Source organism: Ictalurus punctatus, chromosome 17, assembly GCF_001660625.3.
Source record: "Ictalurus punctatus breed USDA103 chromosome 17, Coco_2.0, whole genome shotgun sequence".
NCBI classification, from domain to species: Eukaryota; Metazoa; Chordata; class Actinopteri; order Siluriformes; family Ictaluridae; genus Ictalurus; species Ictalurus punctatus.
Window position 1 is genome coordinate 8,123,395 of NC_030432.2, and position 19,227 is coordinate 8,142,621.

The window sequence follows — 19,227 nt, forward strand, 5'->3', positions numbered from 1 at the left end:
AACTAAAGGGTAGGGCCAGGAAATGTATCGATATCATGATAAACGTTTATGCAGAGCACTTTTCTGAGATATGGTTGGTATAGTGATATTTTTAATAATTACAAATTAAGTGGTACTGAACGGATGCCTTTGATTTGATGTCATTAAAAACAAAACAAACTTCTGTTTCTTTGTAGGTGTTAAAGAAAAGTATCGTCATACACAGTTGACCGTTTTTGTTTATTTTACTACTGTTTTGCAGACAGTTTGTTAACGAAATATTATATATATATATATATATATATATATATATATATATATATATAATCATCACGATACATGAGGACATTTCTGCGACACACATCACGATATATATATATTATATATATATATATATATATATATATATATATATATATATATATATATATATATATATTATATATATAATATATATAATATATATATATCGTGATGTGTGTCGCAGAAATGTCCTCATGTATCGTGATGATTTTGCCATATCTCTCAGCCCTACTCAAGGGGTTGTTGGCCATATGTACTGAAGACAACAACTTCATGGTTACATTGCACACTACAGTCACCAGCAGACTGCTAAAATGGTGTAAATATCAGTCAATTTGGAGCTTTTAATGGCTGTTCTCATCCCTAATGCTCCTGATTGATTTACCCTTGATTACCTTTTGGCCCCTGAATTAGTCTTAGTGAAAAACATCACACACTGAGGAGTATCGCTGTCGGAGAATTTCACACACGCATGCGCACACACAAAAAAACAAACTGACACAGTGAAATTTCTTTTTCCTTCCTTTTGAAACTGCACTGACCTTTGACCCTGTTGTGAAGTTGGTCGAGTGCCGAAATCAAAACATTTTAGATGAGGTCCTATCCAAAAGCCTGCCTCCTATGTTTATGATTTTTTTTCCCCCTCTGTTTTATTGGCTTACTCTTGAAAGTCAAACATTTGTTCGGAAAATGTTTAGCACTGAAGTCTACAAATTCTCTCCTGCAGAATGTTTCCATTGGCTGCTTATGTCCACCCTCGTGTTTGGCAGAACTAGAAGTGATGTCTGGGTTTGAGTCACTCATCACAGTATCACGTTTGGTAGCGAGTCATCCGAGGTCTGGCGAATATACGTGTGAGCGGCAGCAAAATCTGGAGTCGAGTCCTCAAGCAACCTTTTAAGGAAATATTAAAGCCTTTTTGGTTTTGTTTAACAGACTGCGATCACACACTGGTCATTTTGGCAAAAAAAAAAAGAGGACCGTTTTAAAGCTCTTACATACAAGTAGTGTGTTTTAGTTGTATTCTGTAATAAACAAGCAATATTTCCTGAACCCATGTGGCTTGCTGCCGTCTCCATAGGTTCTGATATTTAATATCTTGACTTAAATAGAGGACTTTACAAATGTTGTGAGGAGTTCTTTTGATTAACTCATGTTTTTTAAATCTCTAAAATAAAGATCCATCAGTCTTGCAAAAAGGATTTTTGTTTAAATCGGATGAGGTAAGGAATTTTCGCGTGTGTGCGCCTGCAGTGTCCCGAAGTGCGTCTGAATATCATCTCCAACCTGGACTGTGTGAACGAGGTGATAGGCATTCGCCAGCTTTCTCAGTCCCTGCTGCCCGCTATTGTGGAACTGGCAGAAGATGCCAAATGGAGGGTGCGTCTGGCCATCATTGAGTACATGCCGCTGCTTGCAGGCCAGCTGGTGAGTTCATCCCACCTTTCACACCTGTGCTGCTTCAAGAGTAAACTTGAACGTGAACCAGAATTGTTTCAAACCTGTTAGTTTAGCATTTCCTTTCAGCTTTATTTCCAGTTGTCTGGCCTTTTCCCACTACAATGTTTTGTTTCCTGATTGGCGAAACTTATTTGGTTCATTAGACATAGTTTCTGTTCCTTTTTTAAGTTCTACTCAAGCGGTAGTTCATGTAGATCATGACGTACACATCGCTGATGGGATAGACACAATCTTTAAAAAAACAAAACAAAACAACTAACTAAAAATGTTTAGTTTTTCAGTCTGTACTTCTGAAAAAAAAACTCTTAATCATGGTGGGAAAAGGTCTGTTTTGTTACACAGAAGCAGCATATATCTTTAACTTTCTGGCATCTATGGCATGTTTGGTATTTTTTTAATGTATTTTATTTTCCTCTTTTATAAATTTGGAATGATTAGAATAGAATGTTGCATAACACCCCCCCCCTCATTTTTCTCCCCCCTCCCCCCCAATTCCCATATTTCCATAGGGAGTGGAGTTCTTTGATGAGAAGCTGAATTCTCTGTGCATGGCTTGGCTGGTAGACCATGGTAAGTCTGCCAGCATTGCATTGTGGTAGAAGGCTCAGTTCTCAGTGTTGGGTGAAGGTGCATCGTACGAGTACTCGAAAGGTGTACTGTATGGAATAAAAAAAAAATGTCAGTGTGTCACTGTGTGTTTTTAGATGGCACAGCACTGCCCTAAAATAAAGTAGGGAGAATCTGTCATCTGGTACAGACTCGAAGTTCCTGTTTCCTAATTCCTCTCTCTAATCAATCCCTGCCATTCCCAAAATGCCACTTGTAACCCATGACACAATTTTCTAAATGAAGATTGTGACTGCATTTCTGGACAGTTTTCCTGTTTGGTGCTGGACTTCCATTGATTGTAAATTTTTAAAAACAACAACAAAAAAACCCATTCATATTTTTAAAAAGTGCATTGGTTATGTACCGTTCTGAAGTAGTTAGGTACTCATGCGTCTCCTTAATCTTATTCAGTGTATGAAGAGTGTATTGAATCCGTAGCCCCTTAAGAGACATTTCTCACATGCTAGCGTACTTGGCGCATTGCTGATTGGATTACCAAAGAGAGCTGCTGTTTCTTCTGCCTTGCTCCTCCCTTTTGCCCTCTCCTGAAAAAGGGAGGAGAAAGAGGGAGACGTGCTTCACGGCAGCTTTCGCTCCCTGCTCTCTGCGTGTCTGATAAGAATCCTGCAGCACCCAGGAAATGGCTGAGAGTTCTGCCTTTTTTCCCCCCTCTCTGTCTCTTTTTCCTTTAAGATTTTTACTGCTGTCCTTCTCTTCCTTGCTCTTTTGTTAATTTTCTCATCCTGTTGTTTTTTTTGGTGTTTGTTCTTATTTCTCTTTTCTTGTTTCCCTTTTCTGACACTGCCCCCATACCCTTTCCCCAAACTGCTTTCCTGGCTGCTGTGTGGTCGGCCCACAGGAAAAGCCACTGCTCAGTATGTAGGTCAGCTCGTCGTTGGCCCGGCTTGGCTTCTCCGCTTCAGTAGCTTTGAAGAGCCGCGTTGGCTCCATCGTAAGCGGTTTCACAGCGTAGATGTGAATCAAGGTCAAGTTTGGATCTGACCTTGATTCATACACTGTGTTCCCTTTTTTTTTCCATTTAAATTATTTCTGGTCAGACTTTGTTTATGACTCACCCAACACTGAGATTAATGTTTTACTGTCTTGCCTTAAACTTTTGTTTAAGGTCACAGTAATGAATTGATTCTCATACTCTACTACATTATTGTACACATCACATTCATATGTGCCTAGCTGAGTGGTCTGGTCAACATTTTGCAGATTTATGTTGCTTGTATCTGTAAAACAGAGTCGGAGCAGCAGACTGGACCACGGCAGTTTTATGCTTGTTCTATAGAACAATTAAAGGCACACTACTTCACCACGTGTGTGTGTTTTTACCACTGATCAGTTTATGCAATTCGGGAGGCGGCCACTTGTAACCTGATGAAGCTGGTGGAGAAGTTTGGAGCGGAATGGGCTCAGAACACCATTGTGCCCAAAGTGCTCGGCATGGCTAACGACCCCAACTACCTGCACAGGATGACCACACTTTTCTGCATCAATGTGAGTTGTTGTTTTATCAGGACTAATGCTTATGAATGGGGCATTCTGTATAAACTCCCTTCTCCTTATATTTTGGTATTGTGTTTTCAGCTAGTTAGATTTATTCACGTAACGATGCTTGTTTACTATTTTTGAAAATATAAAAAAAAAGTTCAATATCCAGCAATCTACACTATATGGCCAGACGTTTGTGGACACCTGACTATCACACCCATATGTGCATGTTGAACATCCCTATCTATATTTAGTCCCCTTTTGGTGTTATAATAACCTTCACTCTTCTGGCAAGGCTTTCCACTAGGTTTTGGATCATGGCTGTGAGGCTTTACCCATTCAGCCACAAGAGCATTAGTGAGGTCCCGAGGTCTCGGTTGCAGTCAGCATTCCAGTTCATTCCAGAGATCAGTGGGGTCAGGGCTCTGTGTAGGCCACTCGAGTTCTTCCACTCCAACCTTTGCCAACCATATCTTCATGGCTCTATGCAAAGACATTCAAGACAAAGACAATTCTGTATTTCCAACTTTGTGGCAACAGTTTGGGGAAGAACCACATATGGGTTGATGGATAAGTGTCTACAAACTTTTAGCCATATAGAGTACATCGTGACTTACACATTTTTATGGAAATGTATTACAAGAATAAACACTGAAAGACACATTTAAATCAACTCAATTATACGAGTGTTAATTTTCCAAAAAAAATGACCTTTTTTAAAATCATACCTTCATACCAGTCGGGGCTGTGCAGTGCTCGAGCAGGTGTCTCGCACATGTGAAACATTTGAGATATGAATGTCCTACCCCTTGCAGGGTGCAAGGTTGAGATGAGGGATGCAAAGACCATAATTATGGATGCTGATTTGAAATGGTTCATAATAGAAGTGGGCCGATAATGGATTTTACGGATACTGATAACAAAGTTGGGCAGTACCTGCTGAAAACTAATTAATCAACCGATAGTTTTTAAAATTGGTACAACAATCAAAGTAAAATATTGCTGAACTTTATTACAGAAATAAACACTACTGACTGTACCATGAAAATGTTCGGTAACTTTTTAAAATTAAATATACATCAATATGAATTATATATAACTCATAAAGTAAGCATATAACTATTAAAGTAAGAAAAGATGCCATCCAAACTGAACCAAAAAGTAACACTCCAAATAAAAATAGAGCCATCCAAAATGAATGAATAAAAAACACTTCAAATAACACAACAAAATTTGTCAGCAATAGTTTTCATTTCGCCTCTAGAGGCCGCTCTCGTTCTGTATAATGACAATGGACACTTCTCACCTGCTCCTGTAATGGACACAACTGGGAAAAACTGAGTTTTTTTTTTCCCAGTAACTAATAGGTCCAGCACTTTGTGCAGAGAGTAGTTTTTAAATTTTTTTTATTATTTTTTAATTTTTATTTTTTTAAAGAAGCCTGTTCTGTTTCATGCATGTCTAGGCCCTTTCTGAGGCATGTGGGCAGGAGATCACCACCAAGCACATGCTACCCATCGTCCTAAAGATGTCCAACGACCAGGTTGCCAACGTGCGCTTCAACGTAGCCAAATGCCTACAGAAAATTGGACCAGTCGTAGACGGCAAGTAAGTCGGTTGTAAATCCACCATTCCTTTTCTTTGAAAGAATTCACGCTCACTGCTGTGCGTTTCTCAGCTCCCTGCAGACGGAGGTGAAGCCAGTTTTAGAGAAGCTCGCCACAGACCAAGATATGGACGTGAAGTACTTTGCTCAGGAAGCTATAAGTGGTACGTGTCCTGTACTACTCTCCTAGAGCAAGACTACGTATAACTTTTTTCTTACTTCCTTTTATCCATTTAACATCTTTCTGTTTCTCTCCCCAGTTCTCGCCCTGGCCTGAGCATCTCTCCTTGGGTTTACCAGAACATCCATTGCATTCTATTTATTGGTGATTTTGATTGGTTGTGTATTAATGTCTGTGTAGCTTCTATTTACTCTGTGATATTGAACGATAAAAGGGTGCACCAATGCTCGTGCTGTAAATCTCCGCTTCAACCATAGTGACACTGGAGTTAGGTAATGCATGAGGATAGCGTGTGTGTTCTCCTGGATTACAACTGCACCACATCTCCTCGCACTCACTCACTTGCTTGCTCACTCATAAAACGCCAGGGAGCTGAGATGGGTGTGGCGACAGCAGCAGGGGAAAAAACTCTCAAATGTGCAGAGCAGAAGGACTTAAGGACCAGGATTAGATAACATTTTATCAAACCATTTAGCACAGGAACACAGTTCATGCGTTTTCAATAATTGGGTTTTTGGAAAATGCCTTAACCACTTATCGACCATCTTGGTCATTTTGTATCACTAGACTCGTCTTGCATGCGCTTTAGTAAATGAATTCTCTGTAAGTGAAATCCTCCCAGCTACCTCCATCTTCTTCAAGAGCTGTTTCTTAGCTCAAATCCAGAACACATCCACATTGAAGCCCTGCTTTCACAGCCTGGAGCTCATGCATGTGAATTGCCAGTTTGTTTTGGTAGAGCTCCACTACTCAACATGGGACCATTGCATTTGTGTAATTTCTCCTGTGACAGACTTCCTCCTTGCATGAGTTTTGCTGGTTTAATTTGCATTTTTGTTTTGTGCTCTGTTTTCCAGCCATCAGGGTCTTATGTGCCAACAATGCCTAGGAAAGCACATAGATTTATTATTGTTATTTTTTTTTTAAGAGTTTGTATGTTTAGGTTTAATCAAGAATGGTTTTTTTTTTGTCCCCCCCCAGTGGAAACGTGTGGTTGTTAGGTTTCCGTGTAAAGAGAAATGCACCTCTTGTAGAGTAAGTGTGCAGATAGGAAAGCTTCTGTTCTCCCCTGGGCCTGCATGCGTCAAGCTGATTGAGTACTGATGATCACCAGAATGTAAAAGGACAACACTGTCCAACATCAGCACATTTACTTAAAAACAAAAAACCGACAAAACGGGTCGGGAAAATACTTTATACACAACCTCTGGAAGGCTGTTAAGTTCTTTTAAAGTGGACAGTGGGAATGGATGTATTATTTTACCAGTATAAATGGCCCTAGCATCAGATCCTGAGTAAACCTTTTTTGTTCATGTTCAGTATCACGAGTACCCCTTTTTAAACTATTTCCTGTAATTTTGGAACCAAATAGTCAATAAACATGGATCCTGCCCTTCAAAGTGTTCGGAGTGTACTCGTCATTGCACATGTACACGCATTTTAAAATAATCTCTAGGCAACCTTTGCGTCATTGATTTGATATTCTATATATGTGTTAAAAATTTATGCTTAGTCAAGTCTTTTGATATCCAGGTACTGTTACAGCGAAAGATCTTATCGCCCACACGTGATGGCACGTTTTTCCACTGAATTTGGCAGGTTGTGTCTTATTGTGTAAACCGGTCCAATTTCGGCCTTCAGTAGCTTCTGTCTTCAGGGATGCTTCTCACACTCACCCAGTTGTTAGGGATCATGTATACGCTGGTAAGAAGTCTTCATGTAGAAAGAGGGTGTTGGTGTGTGTTTGAGCGACTCAGCATGTAAAAACCCAACTCGCATCAGCAATCTGGGTTTCTACTTCCTGTCAGCATGGGATGGGCCACCGTGGCCGATTAGTTTTCACATGTTTCTGTCTGCTCCGGCATTACGCAAGATACAAATCTCTATCTGTTAGCAAAGAGCTGAAAATGATGTTTGATTTGCTGCTTCATTGCAGGTTTCAGTCTCCTGCCTTTGTTACGAGTATTTACATTTTTTAATTTAACCTTAAGTTTATAAAGGTAAGCCATTAAGAGCTTTGCTGCTCAGTGTGATGAATGGCAGAACCATTTTATTTAAGTTTCTCCCTCCTTCCTGTCATTGATCTGAAGCGATAAGGACTGCTCTCTCTCTCTACCCATTCTACTGTTACCCTATTCCCAAAGCGTATGTGTTTTCCAACATGCATATGCCACCTCCTATCATTTCCTCTGTGAAAATGTTGATCAGTTGGCTTACTGATTTTATGATTTTTCACACCATGAGCTTGTCATGATGGAATCGTTTCCTTTTCATTATTATGATTATTATTACTACCACCTCTTCAACGTTAAGGTTAGATTTTATTTGGACTCCTGCCCGTGGATTGTACAGCAGTGACGCTCTTGTCTTGGTAAAGTATGCCACTTGGTTTGGTTACTCGCTGGCCTGTTGCCATGGTGAGACAGCTGATGTAAGATTAATTATTGGTGTGGCTGGAGCATGCCTGGAGGTCGATGAGGGACGGAGAGAGGGAGCTTCTTGTAGCACAAGCACTTAAACTAGCTTGATCGAATTGTGCTTGCATTAAATACTTCAAATAGTGAAACGCTGCATACAACAATTGTGCAATTGGGACGCAGCGGGACGTTAAATCAGAAGTGTTAATGAACGGCACCACATTTCTATAAGGCTCTTTGGGTTCAAGATCATTTACTTGTTTAATTAGAATATACCATTGGGTGCCACTGGAGTAGCCAGAAATAGCTAGGACATGGGGCTTGGATGCAATTATTTTGGCTGCGAGTGAATTGTTTTGGGAACAACTATTGTAGTTATTGCACCCCCACAGCGCTGAGCACATCAAGCGCCAGGGAGAGGATAACTTCACTGTTACCTACAGAACAGTGCATGAGGTTTCAGATGAACAGAGTTTCAAACAAAACATTTTCACTGGCGTTTGCTTCCTAGGTTGCAAACTCATGGTGGGCAAAGTCCGCCATTCTGTTGGGACGACACCATTTTGTTCATTGGGTCAGCCACTTTTAAATCCACTTCACCGATGCTGGTCCAATGTCAGCCATTTAGTTGGGTGTGAATGCAAGCCCCGAATATTTATTTATGTACTTTGGGTGGTTATGAAAAGTGCACTGTTCGCCAATGTTGGTCTGGTGTTGTATAGGCCAACATAGCCATGCTAATAACCGTCAGTTTGCTACCTGGGTTGCTTGGCTTGACGCAGTACACTACAGTGTGCTCCTCAAAGTTGTCCCTTAGATCACACTGAGCGTCTCACACTGGCGTCCCATTATTCCACCGCGACCATGACCAGAATCAATCTCTTATTAAAGATGAATGAGTGAATGAACAATTGTCTCCAGTAACTTGTGTATTTTGAAGCAGTTTTTTTTTAAATTATTATTTTTATTTATTTATTTTTTATAAATTATTGTAGTGTATGTAATTACCCCAGGCAAGTATTTAAACATATTTTCCTGTACTGAACTTAAAAAAAAAAAAAAAAAAAAAAAGTGTTCATTCCAAACTCATTTTGCTCCAAAATCTCCCATTTATGTTCAATTGGGTTGAGATCTGGTAACTGTGAAGTCCGTAGTCTGTCATTTTTCGTCATTTCATCCTTATCAAACCGTTCAGTGAGACCCTGTAGATGGGGGCGGGGTCACCCTGGAAGAGACCACTCCCATCAGAATAGCAAAGTTTCCTCAGAGGATCGATCAGTCGGAATGACTGACTTTGTATTGACTTGAACCATGACACCCACAAGTAACAACCACTAGTTTTTCCTTTCATTTGTCACCCCTCTGTATGTTTTACATTGTTACACTTTCAAATCATTCCATTGACAAACTAATCCTACCTCTCAGTCAACAAATCGTACAGTTTACGAGCACCTTTGAGGAATTCACAAATGGGTGTTTTTGATAACCGTTCGTTGATGAACCATCAACTGCCCTTCTTCCTGAGGTAAGTTTGCAGTAAATATATTTACTGTTCTTCGCATTACAGGGTAATGATCTCAGGGTTAATCGTAGACGCACTACAAATGTGGTAAACAGATCAAATCTCATTGTTAGCTTGTACAGACGAGAGAGCTTTTTGAATCGCCATAGATTTGACACTGGAAACAATTCTACGTGTAAAATTGGACTGAATTAAAACTGCAGATGATGGATATGAGAACTTGTCACTCCACCTGCTCCATGGGTGAGAGGTTTGTTCAAAAGAAAGGCTCCTTGAGGTGTCATTAAGAATGTAATGGGGAAAACCAAATGTTTCTCATTTTCAGTTTGTAAAGTCTGTTTTTTGGGCATTCTTGTCTGGAACACAGCCTGGAGATGTGACTTTTGCTTCAGTCCTTACTGACTTTTATCTCGAGCTGTCAGGGCTTATGTGGGAGCAGTTAAAGACCTTTGGTTTCATTTCCCAATAAAAGTGGCATAGTTCAGTGTCAAGTGAATGTTAGAGGAACACAGCTTGATGAATGGTCTCCAGCTGAACTACTTCAGATGTTGTAATGTGTGAATTGTTTTTGTTCTATTTTCAAGCAGGCAGAGACTAAATGTGTGAATTAGGACAGGGGTCCTGTGGAACAAAAAAAGCTGCAGGAGTGGCTAGTTTGTTATTTTTACTCTAGGAGTCAGATTTGAGGTTTTTGGACAAAGAAAGATGTTTGTTCACATGGATGTGTACTGGGTGCTTAGCAAAACATTTCTGGATGCGTTCATTCATGAACTGCTTTATCTTGGTCATTGTCACAATGGTTTAAATACTACTTTGTTTATAATTTGCGAATTAGAACCACCAGAAATACTAACTGCGGGGTTGGTCAGAATTTGTTCGAGAGCAATAAAAAAAACTGTCCTATTTTTCTAAGATTGCAAGTTTAAATCCTAGTGATGCTACGAGTCAAGAGCACACAATTGGCCATGCTCTCTGGGTGGAAGGGGTGGCACATTCTCTCATCTGTCAATCACAACAACTGTAAACATTAGTGGCTGTCTCTGAGCTCATGTACTGCATAGAGAGAGTAGATTCTTTCCAAGGGTGTTACGCTGAACTGTGATGCAGCATGAGATGAGCAGCAGTTCGAAAAGATGCAGAGGTTGGCTTCACGTGTCCCAGAGGAAGCATGCATTAGACTTTAACCTTCCCGGTTGGTGGTGCTTGTGCGATAGGTGTTGTGTTGATGTTGGGTAGAGAGAAAATGGTGCATCCTTTCAGCTATACAACAGAAATATGATCTTTTCATACTAGTGAATATAAAAACGGTTCCCCAAATCATCCCTGAAGTCATTTAAACATTGGATTATACTTGAATATTACAATTCTTAAATACACACATACAAATAACATGCAACACTGTTGTTCACAAACCTTTTTTAATCTCAACTGCAAAGTTAGCTTATGTGTGGTCACAACGATGAGCGTAAATGTAGAACTGGATTTCTAGAGAATGGTATTTGGCAGCTGGAAATGTGATTATGATACTGTAACACATTTATGATTCTTTTATAACTATTCATAACAAATATTGCTCGTTAATTCTTTTCAACTGTGTATACTGATTGACAAATAAAAGCATGGTCTAGTAACTAAACAAAAAGCGCCAAACTTCACTATGGTGGCCTTGTACAGGGGAAGTTCAGGGAGGACTTTGGTTTTGTACCTTATATTAAAAAAAAAACTGGTTCTACTTAAATCCTGTTATTTATACCAGACCAGCAAGAGAATCAAACCGAAAAAAAAAGAAGTTATTTGGATCTTAATTTAAAAAGAATAAAGAAAAGGCACACTTAACACACTAAAAATGATTCCTTATGTTGTGAAAGCTCTTCAACAATGCCCTGCCCCTAATTTATACAAAGCATACAACAAGCACTGAGGAGATCGTCAGACACCCGCAGTGTCATTTGGAGTGGCTTGTTGTTTATATAACTGTTGAGAGCAGGATTTGATGTCGCTTGGTTTTAGTTAACAGGGCTAGCAGAGCAGGTTGGACTGCTACATCCACATTCGCTACATATCTTTTTGCTTCCTTGGGAGAAAAACAAAACAAAACAAAGTGCTCCAGGATCATGTTGGCCAGAAGCTGGCCTCTGCTGCAAAGCCTCAATGTTTACCAACCTTCTTTCTCCTATTTACCAAAATTCTCTAATCACATACTCTATTCAAGTAGATTTGCTGAGTACTGAAAAAAAGAATGAACGTGATCAGTTGGCCATAATCCAGTGTTAAGTGACTAAAATTTCCAATGAAACCTTTTTATATTAACACATTCCTTCAGATATCCATGTAGTGTCGATCATAAATGGAGGAGTTTAATGGGAAACGCCATGCTCACGTGGTGAACACACCCAGACGGTAATGTTATCCACGACACAGCTCCTCCCTGTTAATCAACAGCATAAGAAGGATATTGTGATTCATCCCACATCGCTTTGCTGGAATAAAACAGTGGTGAATTTTGAATCTGCACTGCTCCTACCAGCAAGAAACAATACTACAAGATAGATAATGTGTATGTATGGATTGTGGGAGTGGGATGAAACTGAGGTGGGCTGACACGTGATGATCATTCCCACCATCCAATGTTTGAACTGCACCTTGTCCCAAAGTATGGCTTTGTTCAATCCAGCATGATTCTATTGCTTCAGTATTGCTGTAGAAGTTCTAACACTGCACTTAACAAGGGTGCAAACTGAACAAGTTTCATCCTCAAACAGCCCACAAACTAAAGGTGACGAGAGCGAAACATTTGCTCTATGTCAATACCAAACATGTCATGAGTTTGGGCTCTCGGCAGGCTCCGCTGGGCGTATCTCAGCTGTGTATGCTACACAAAACATCCATCTTGAACTAACGTGGCTGTTCGTCAGTCCAGGATGAGAAGAGAGCGTTCGCAGTTCCAACCATGCTCCTCCAATAACTTTTTCCTGGGAAAACGCAGTCACTGGTGAGCGTTCGAGGAGTTCGGGAGGAATCAGGTTGAAAAACAAAAGAACATGACCGAAAAGTTATTCTTTTATGCAAACTGTGGTCAATTGTTGTACCTGTATCGTTTTCCTCCATTCTCCCGTCTCCAAAATCAGATCTCGAGGTAATACTGTGTACCTCTCATAATCGATCAGGCTTATTTGACCAGCACGAAGCCATGCTGCGAGTCCACTGTCTCCATCATCTCACTGTCTGCAAAGGCATCTGCCATTTTGAGGCCTTCATATCCTGGTATTGGAGTTGGCACCCCTGTTGCTGCGCACAGAGGAGGAGGCTGCCCAGGCTCCAGTGGGGGATCATATTGTTCCTGGTACAGAACCTCGCCCAGCTGGCAATGGCCCGGCTCATGTGGTTGGTAGGTGTAGGGCTGCCGGCTCTGGGGCTGGGTTGGATTGCCAGGGGAAAGAGAGGAGTGCTGCAGCTGGGGGTAATGACCCAAGTAGGGGTCATAGGTGAGGGTATCGCTGCCAGGCTCCATCATAGGACTGAAAGGCTGTGTATTCTGCTGCTGGTGTGATATCGAGCTTTGGACCTGAGAGTCCTGGTGGCTTATTGGCGGGCAAGAGGCATATGTTCCGTCCACTATGTGCATCTGGTTAAAATAGACCTGCATTTGGGACTGCTTCTGAAGATACAGCCTCTTCTGCTGCAACCTGGGAACATACAGACTTTATATTATACACTGACTGACCACTTTATTAACAACATCTTTACACCTGCTCATTCATGCAATTAGAGGTCAAATAAAAGTCTGAAGAGAATGGCCCGACTGGTTCAAGAGGACAGGAAGCCTGTGGTAACTCAAATAACCACTATTTACAATCATGAATAGAAAAGCATTTCAGAATGCACTGTCAAACCTTGAGGCAGATGGGCTACAAGAGCAGAAGCCCACATCATGTTCTGTCAGCCAAGAACAGGAATCTGAAGATACAGTGGGCACAGGTTCACCAAACCTGGAGAGCCTGGTGATGTTGATCTTCAACTGCATGATTTTATGCGTTTGGCTGCTGCCACACGATGGGTTGATTTGGATAATTGCATGAATGAGCAGGTGTAAATGTGTTCCTAATTAAGAGGTCGATGAGTGAACATAAGACATCTAAGACTTACACCAATCAGCCATAACATTGACAGTTATCAAAACAACTGACAGGTGAAGTGAATCTATCTATTTTCTGTACTGCTTACCCTACACAGGGTCGTAGGAAGCCTGGAGCCTAACTCAGGGGACTTGGGGCACAAGGCAGGGGACACCCTGGATGGGGTCTGCACAATCCTGCACACACAGACTCATTCACACACTATGAACAATTTAGAGATGCCAATCAGCCTACAAAGCATGTCTTTGGACTGGGGAGGAAACGGAGAAAACATGCCTTAATACTGGGAGGAAATGGGAGTACCCAGAGGAAACCCTTGAAGCACAGGGAGAACAGGCAAACTCCATGCACACAGGGCAGAGGCGGGAGTCAAACTCTCAACCCTGGAGGTGCGAGGCAAACGTGCTAACCACTAAGCCACCATGCCCATTGATGCTCTCGTTACAATGGCGCCTGCCAAGGGGTGGGGTATATTAGGCAGCAAGTAAACCGTCAGTTCTCAACGTCGTGTTCAAAGTAGGAAAAATGGGCAAGTGTAAGGATCTGAGGGACTTGGTGACAAGGGCCAAATTGTGATGGCTAAGTAACTGGGTCAGAGCATCTCCAAAACAGAAGGTCTTGTGGGGTGTTCCTGGTATGCAGTGGTTAGTACCTACCAAAAGTGTTCCAAGGAAGGACAACCGATGGATCGGTGACGGTGTCTTGGCCGCCCAAGGCTCATTGCATATGGGGAGCAAAGACTAGCCCACCTGGTCCGATCCCACAGAAGAGCTACGGTAGCAGAAATTGCTGAAAATATTATTGCTGGCTATGATTGAAAGGTGTCAGAACACGCCGTGCATTGCAGCTTGCTGTGTATGGGGCTGCATAGCCACAGACTGGTCAGAGTGCCCATGCTGACCTGTGTCCACCGCCAAAAGTGTCAGTGCAGTGGGCATGTGAGCAGAACTGGACCATGAAGCAAGAGAAGAAGGTGGCCTGGTCTAACGAATCACATTTTCTTTTACAGCTGGGTGTGTGTGCGTGTTGCTCACCTGTTGAAGAGATGGCACCAGGATGCTCTATTGGTGGGGGGAAGACAAGCCAGTTGAGGCAGTTTGATGCTCTGGGTAATGTTTTGCTGGGAAACTGTAGGTTCTGGCATTGATATGGATCTTACTTTTACACGTACCACCTACCGAAACTTTGCTGCAGACCAAGTACACCCCTTCATGGCAACGGTATTCCCTACTTGCAGTGGCCTCTTTCAGTAGGATAATGCTCCCTGCCACACTGCAAAAATTGTTCAGGAATGGTGTGAGGAACATGACGCAGAGTTCAAGGTGAACTTGGCCTCCAAATTACCCAGATCAAGCATCTGTAGAATGTTCTCGACAAACACCTTGTTTGATCCAGGGAGGCCATACCTTGCAACTTGCAGGATCTGCTGCTAACATCTTGGTGCCAGATACTAAGGCACAATTTCAGAGGTCTTGTGCAGTCCATGCCCTGATGGGTCAGAGCTGTTTTGGTGGCACAAGGGGGGCCTACACAATATTAGGCTGGTGGTTTTAATGTTATGGCTGATTGGTGTATAAAAGTGTGACAGAAGCAGCAAAGTGAAGTGTGTGTCTACCTGTGCTCAGCCAGCTGCTGTTCTAGGCTGCGAGGGGTCTCTTTACAGAACATATGGCAGCTCCCGGGACTTGCCATCAGGTTCGGTTTCTGTTGACGGGTGAGAAGATAAATGAATGAATAAATGGATGCAAAGTTTGTCATCTGAAATCCTCAAAGGAATAATTCAGTGTTTTTTTTAATGTAATGTATGAGTGATGAGCAAAACAATAATTTAGATGGTCTTGAGAAAACAGAAAATTTGCTTGCTCAAAACACAAAGCAGTTGTTGGGGGTATTAATAATGGTTTACACAAAACACTTTTTTTTGTAGATTGCTTTCATGAATTGTTAATTAAAAGGTATTTATAAATGTGTAACACAGCAGGTAGATGCTCTCTTGGAACAATCCTGAGCTTGGATTATAGTCTGTGTGAAGTGTTTTGCACAATCTCCCTGTTTTCCCTGTGGGTTTCCTCCAGGGTTATCTGGTTTCGTCCCACTTTTTCAAAACTTTAAGGTAGGTGGCTTGGCTACTGTAAATTGCCTGTAGGTGCAACTGAATGTGTGAAGACAGCAAGAGATTGCCCTGATTAATCCACTGTGACCCTGGTCAGGATAAAACATTTACTGCAGATGAAGGAATAAATTAATGAATGTATTGCCTCATAAAACTGGTTAAACCATATATGCTTTCAGCTTTGGTAAGAATCTGCACTGTACAGTCATGCAGTTTAGTTCAAGAAATGCCCTTAAGCTTTTATTACATGCAAGTTTCAGATAAACAGGTTTTATAAGTAACAATTCTCATCAGTGGTAATCATCTGTATGCTACTTTTCTTTATGTGGAAGGAAAATACGTTGACAGAAATGTCGACGTATTCCTGTAAGACTGCTTGTTAATACAGTAGATGAGTAGTAAACAGACAGTAAAGTGGGGAAATAGTGCTGCATTACCGGCATTCTGTGTGAGGGGTACTGCGGCTCCAGACTCTGTCTCCTGGACAGTGAAGGTCCACCTGAGTACAAAGCCATGTCATGCTGGTGGCATCCACCTCCCTGCATTCATACAGACACGCACATTCAATTCATTTCAATTTGATTCGTATAGCGCTTTTAACCACAGACAATTTCACACAGCAGCTTCACAGGAATCTTGTAAATTTAGACTTTAATCTTGAGAAGAACCAGACTGAGGAGGCAGGAATCTTGAGAGGAACCAGACTCAAAAGGGGAACCATCCTTTTCTAGGTGGCACTGATTAGTGAGATCATAAATCAGTACTCTTCTATAACTGTATACTATAAATTCAGACGTTCAGTGTGAACCTGATAGTCTTTATGGGTGTTTTCACATGTAGTTTGTTTTAAAAGAACTGTCCCCAGTTCACTTAAAGTGAACCAGAAAGGGAAGCAACCTCCGTCCTTTTGGTGTTCACAATATATTGGACTCAAAACAGAACCCGGTTCCTTTTCGTTGCGTTCACATATCACGAAGAAATTGAACCACAAATGAACCGCAGTTCAGCGTGTATATTAGGGCTGCAACTAACGATTCTTTTCATAATTGATTAGTTGGCTGATTATTTTTCCGGTTAATCGGTTAATCGGATGGGGGCGGGCAAACAAAAACGGAAACAGAAAATAACTCAATACACAAACACCAGAATCTATTATTAATTTAGGACTGTAGTTTAATTCGGTGCTTTTTGTGCATCCATAAAAAAAATTATGCATAAATAATGCATGCCTGGAAGCGCAGACCAACTAATCGATAATAAGATTAGTTGAAAATGATTTTCATAATCGATTATTATCGATTAGTTGTTGCAGCTCTAGTGTATATGTATATGTATAACCGCTCCGAATGCGTTTCGAGGGCTCGAAGGAACTAGGTGTGAAAACACCCTATCATTACAGCAGCAGTTCTTCGGTACGAGTACAGTATCCGGGTGAGATTATCTACTGAAGAAAGATGTGGATGTCGGTTTTGCCAAAAGAGACAGGACATTGAAAGGACTTCATCAGACATGCATCAGTGTGGTGAGCCAATAATATTTTGTGAAATCTTGTAGCGTCTCATACAATTCAGCACCAAGAAATAATCCTCTCACTAAAAGATCCGTGGAGTTGACACTTTCTTTCCTTCCTCCCTTGGAACAGCGCAATGGAATACACACGTGGATTCAACCCCCCCCCCCAGTCTGACTCATAAACGTTCGCTTGTTATTTTAATTTTCTGCGAAATCTAGAACCATCAACCCCTGTGTTGAGTGAATAGCTTTTGGAGCAGTGGGCACTAGCCACCAGTTTGAAACCTATTACACCAACAATGACTGCATTCACCCTGCTATTGGGACGGACAGTAAACAACCAGCAGTTGGCTGCCTCTACTTCAGCTATTACATAAGTGTGTGTGTGTGTGTGTGTGTGTGTGTGTGTGGAGAGAGATGTGGAAGAGGTTGAGAACGACCGGAGCAGGGCCAGCTGCTTATTATCCTTAAACACTGACCTTCAGGACCGTGTCTCCTGTCTGAATCTTAACCTTTAACCCTTTCATGCTAGTGTAGAAGAGTCAGGGCTGACCTGCAGTAAGGGATCCAGAGGGTTGTGTGGGTGTGTCTGGGGATTCAACAATCCGAGCGAGGGATTCTCCCCAGAGCCCATCTGCTCATAAACCTTGTTGAGCTCCAGGATGCCTTTTGCGCGAGCCAGGTTTTGTAAATGCTGCCGAAATGCCACCATACCTAAAGAGACAGAGAGAGGAAAGATGAAATAAATCATCACTGGACTTCTAGGATTACACGTTCAGTATCTATCTCTGATTCTGGTTCTATAAAAACGGCAGATCATGCTTTCAAGTACAGCCTCTAAGCCCGTGCCAACTGTCAGCGCTCCTGTGCTGCCGCCTCATGTGACCCGACTCGCAGTGCTAATCAGGTTATTTCAGGATGGCCCGTGGCGTGCGTTCACACAGCATGAGTGATTCACCTTTGCATCGATGCCACTTCTGCTTTTCAGGGTCTCTTCACTCCTACACGATTCGGAAAGAAGCGGCTAGCGGAGTCGATAATGTATTCTCTGCTTATATTCTTTTTGGCCACTGAAGTGATTGAGGATAATTATACAGGCAAGCTTAACGGGACAACATGGGACCATGCTTCAGCACTGCCTCTGATTCACTCAATGAATCATCAGACAAGGGTGGCTGGGGTATGAGAGTGCTACTAAACACCTTTATTTAGAGAAGGATCAGAATGGGCTTCGGTGGCTGAGTCAGATGAATCATGTGTTGAGAAGTTAATAGCGCCTCTGTACGGTGTTGCTCGGGTTCAAACACGCTCCCAGCATTCAGCAGCGGTGGCACAATGAACAGCACTTCTCACAATATTTACTCTTTACAAAGTGCTGTATTGCCTTTAACAGTGCACTGTCCTAGAGGCAAGATAGTTCGTCCTGCTGTTTACTAGAGCTGCCGAAGTCGTAAAGATTGCGAATGATTACGTGAGATTTACTCGACATTCCCTGTACTACACTATCACGTGGTGAAGGGACCTGTCTGTGGTTGCGTGCACTGCTAGCTAAGGTCTGGACCTGTCTCTTTCTCTGATCTGCATATATATAAGTTAAAGCTTTGTCCGTTAACATTTACGACTACAGGTACATTGTGATAAAATGTTGTACTTACTAAAAACAGTCAATCAAAATACCAACCCGGTACTATCTAGCTAAAACTAGTATAGCTGAAATGAATAGAGTTTTATACCCCAGCACTTTTGAATTCTTTGATCTGATTCGTTAAAAGGTGTGGATTTTCTGTAACTTCAGCTCGTACAGTAGTTCTGGCTACAGAATAAATTACAGGTATGTTTTAATGTGCTTTCTCTGTTATTGATTCTACAATAACAACTTGCACAAGAA

General features: G+C 41.6%; 2 protein-coding genes across 2 annotated transcripts in view; one reads left to right on the top strand and one right to left on the bottom strand.

Moving 5' to 3' along the window:
• ppp2r1bb (protein phosphatase 2, regulatory subunit A, beta b) overlaps positions 1-7,039 on the top strand; it is a 16,492-nt gene extending 9,453 nt beyond the window's left edge. Inside the window, exons 10-15 of the mRNA XM_017490522.3 lie at positions 1,537-1,710; positions 2,253-2,313; positions 3,704-3,858; positions 5,318-5,460; positions 5,531-5,622; positions 5,719-7,039. Of these exons, the coding sequence (XP_017346011.1) occupies positions 1,537-1,710; positions 2,253-2,313; positions 3,704-3,858; positions 5,318-5,460; positions 5,531-5,622; positions 5,719-5,735 (642 nt within the window). The 3' untranslated portion in view covers positions 5,736-7,039. The remainder of the gene's footprint in view (positions 1-1,536; positions 1,711-2,252; positions 2,314-3,703; positions 3,859-5,317; positions 5,461-5,530; positions 5,623-5,718) is intronic.
• A 3,940-nt stretch (positions 7,040-10,979) lies between these two features.
• The window catches only part of sik2b (salt-inducible kinase 2b), a 58,298-nt gene continuing 50,050 nt past the window's right edge, over positions 10,980-19,227 (bottom strand). The window contains exons 12-15 of the mRNA XM_017490521.3: positions 17,893-18,053; positions 16,265-16,366; positions 15,330-15,418; positions 10,980-13,264 (exon numbers count right to left, since the gene is read on the bottom strand). Coding sequence (XP_017346010.1) covers positions 12,748-13,264; positions 15,330-15,418; positions 16,265-16,366; positions 17,893-18,053 — 869 coding nt within the window. The 3' untranslated portion in view covers positions 10,980-12,747. The remainder of the gene's footprint in view (positions 13,265-15,329; positions 15,419-16,264; positions 16,367-17,892; positions 18,054-19,227) is intronic.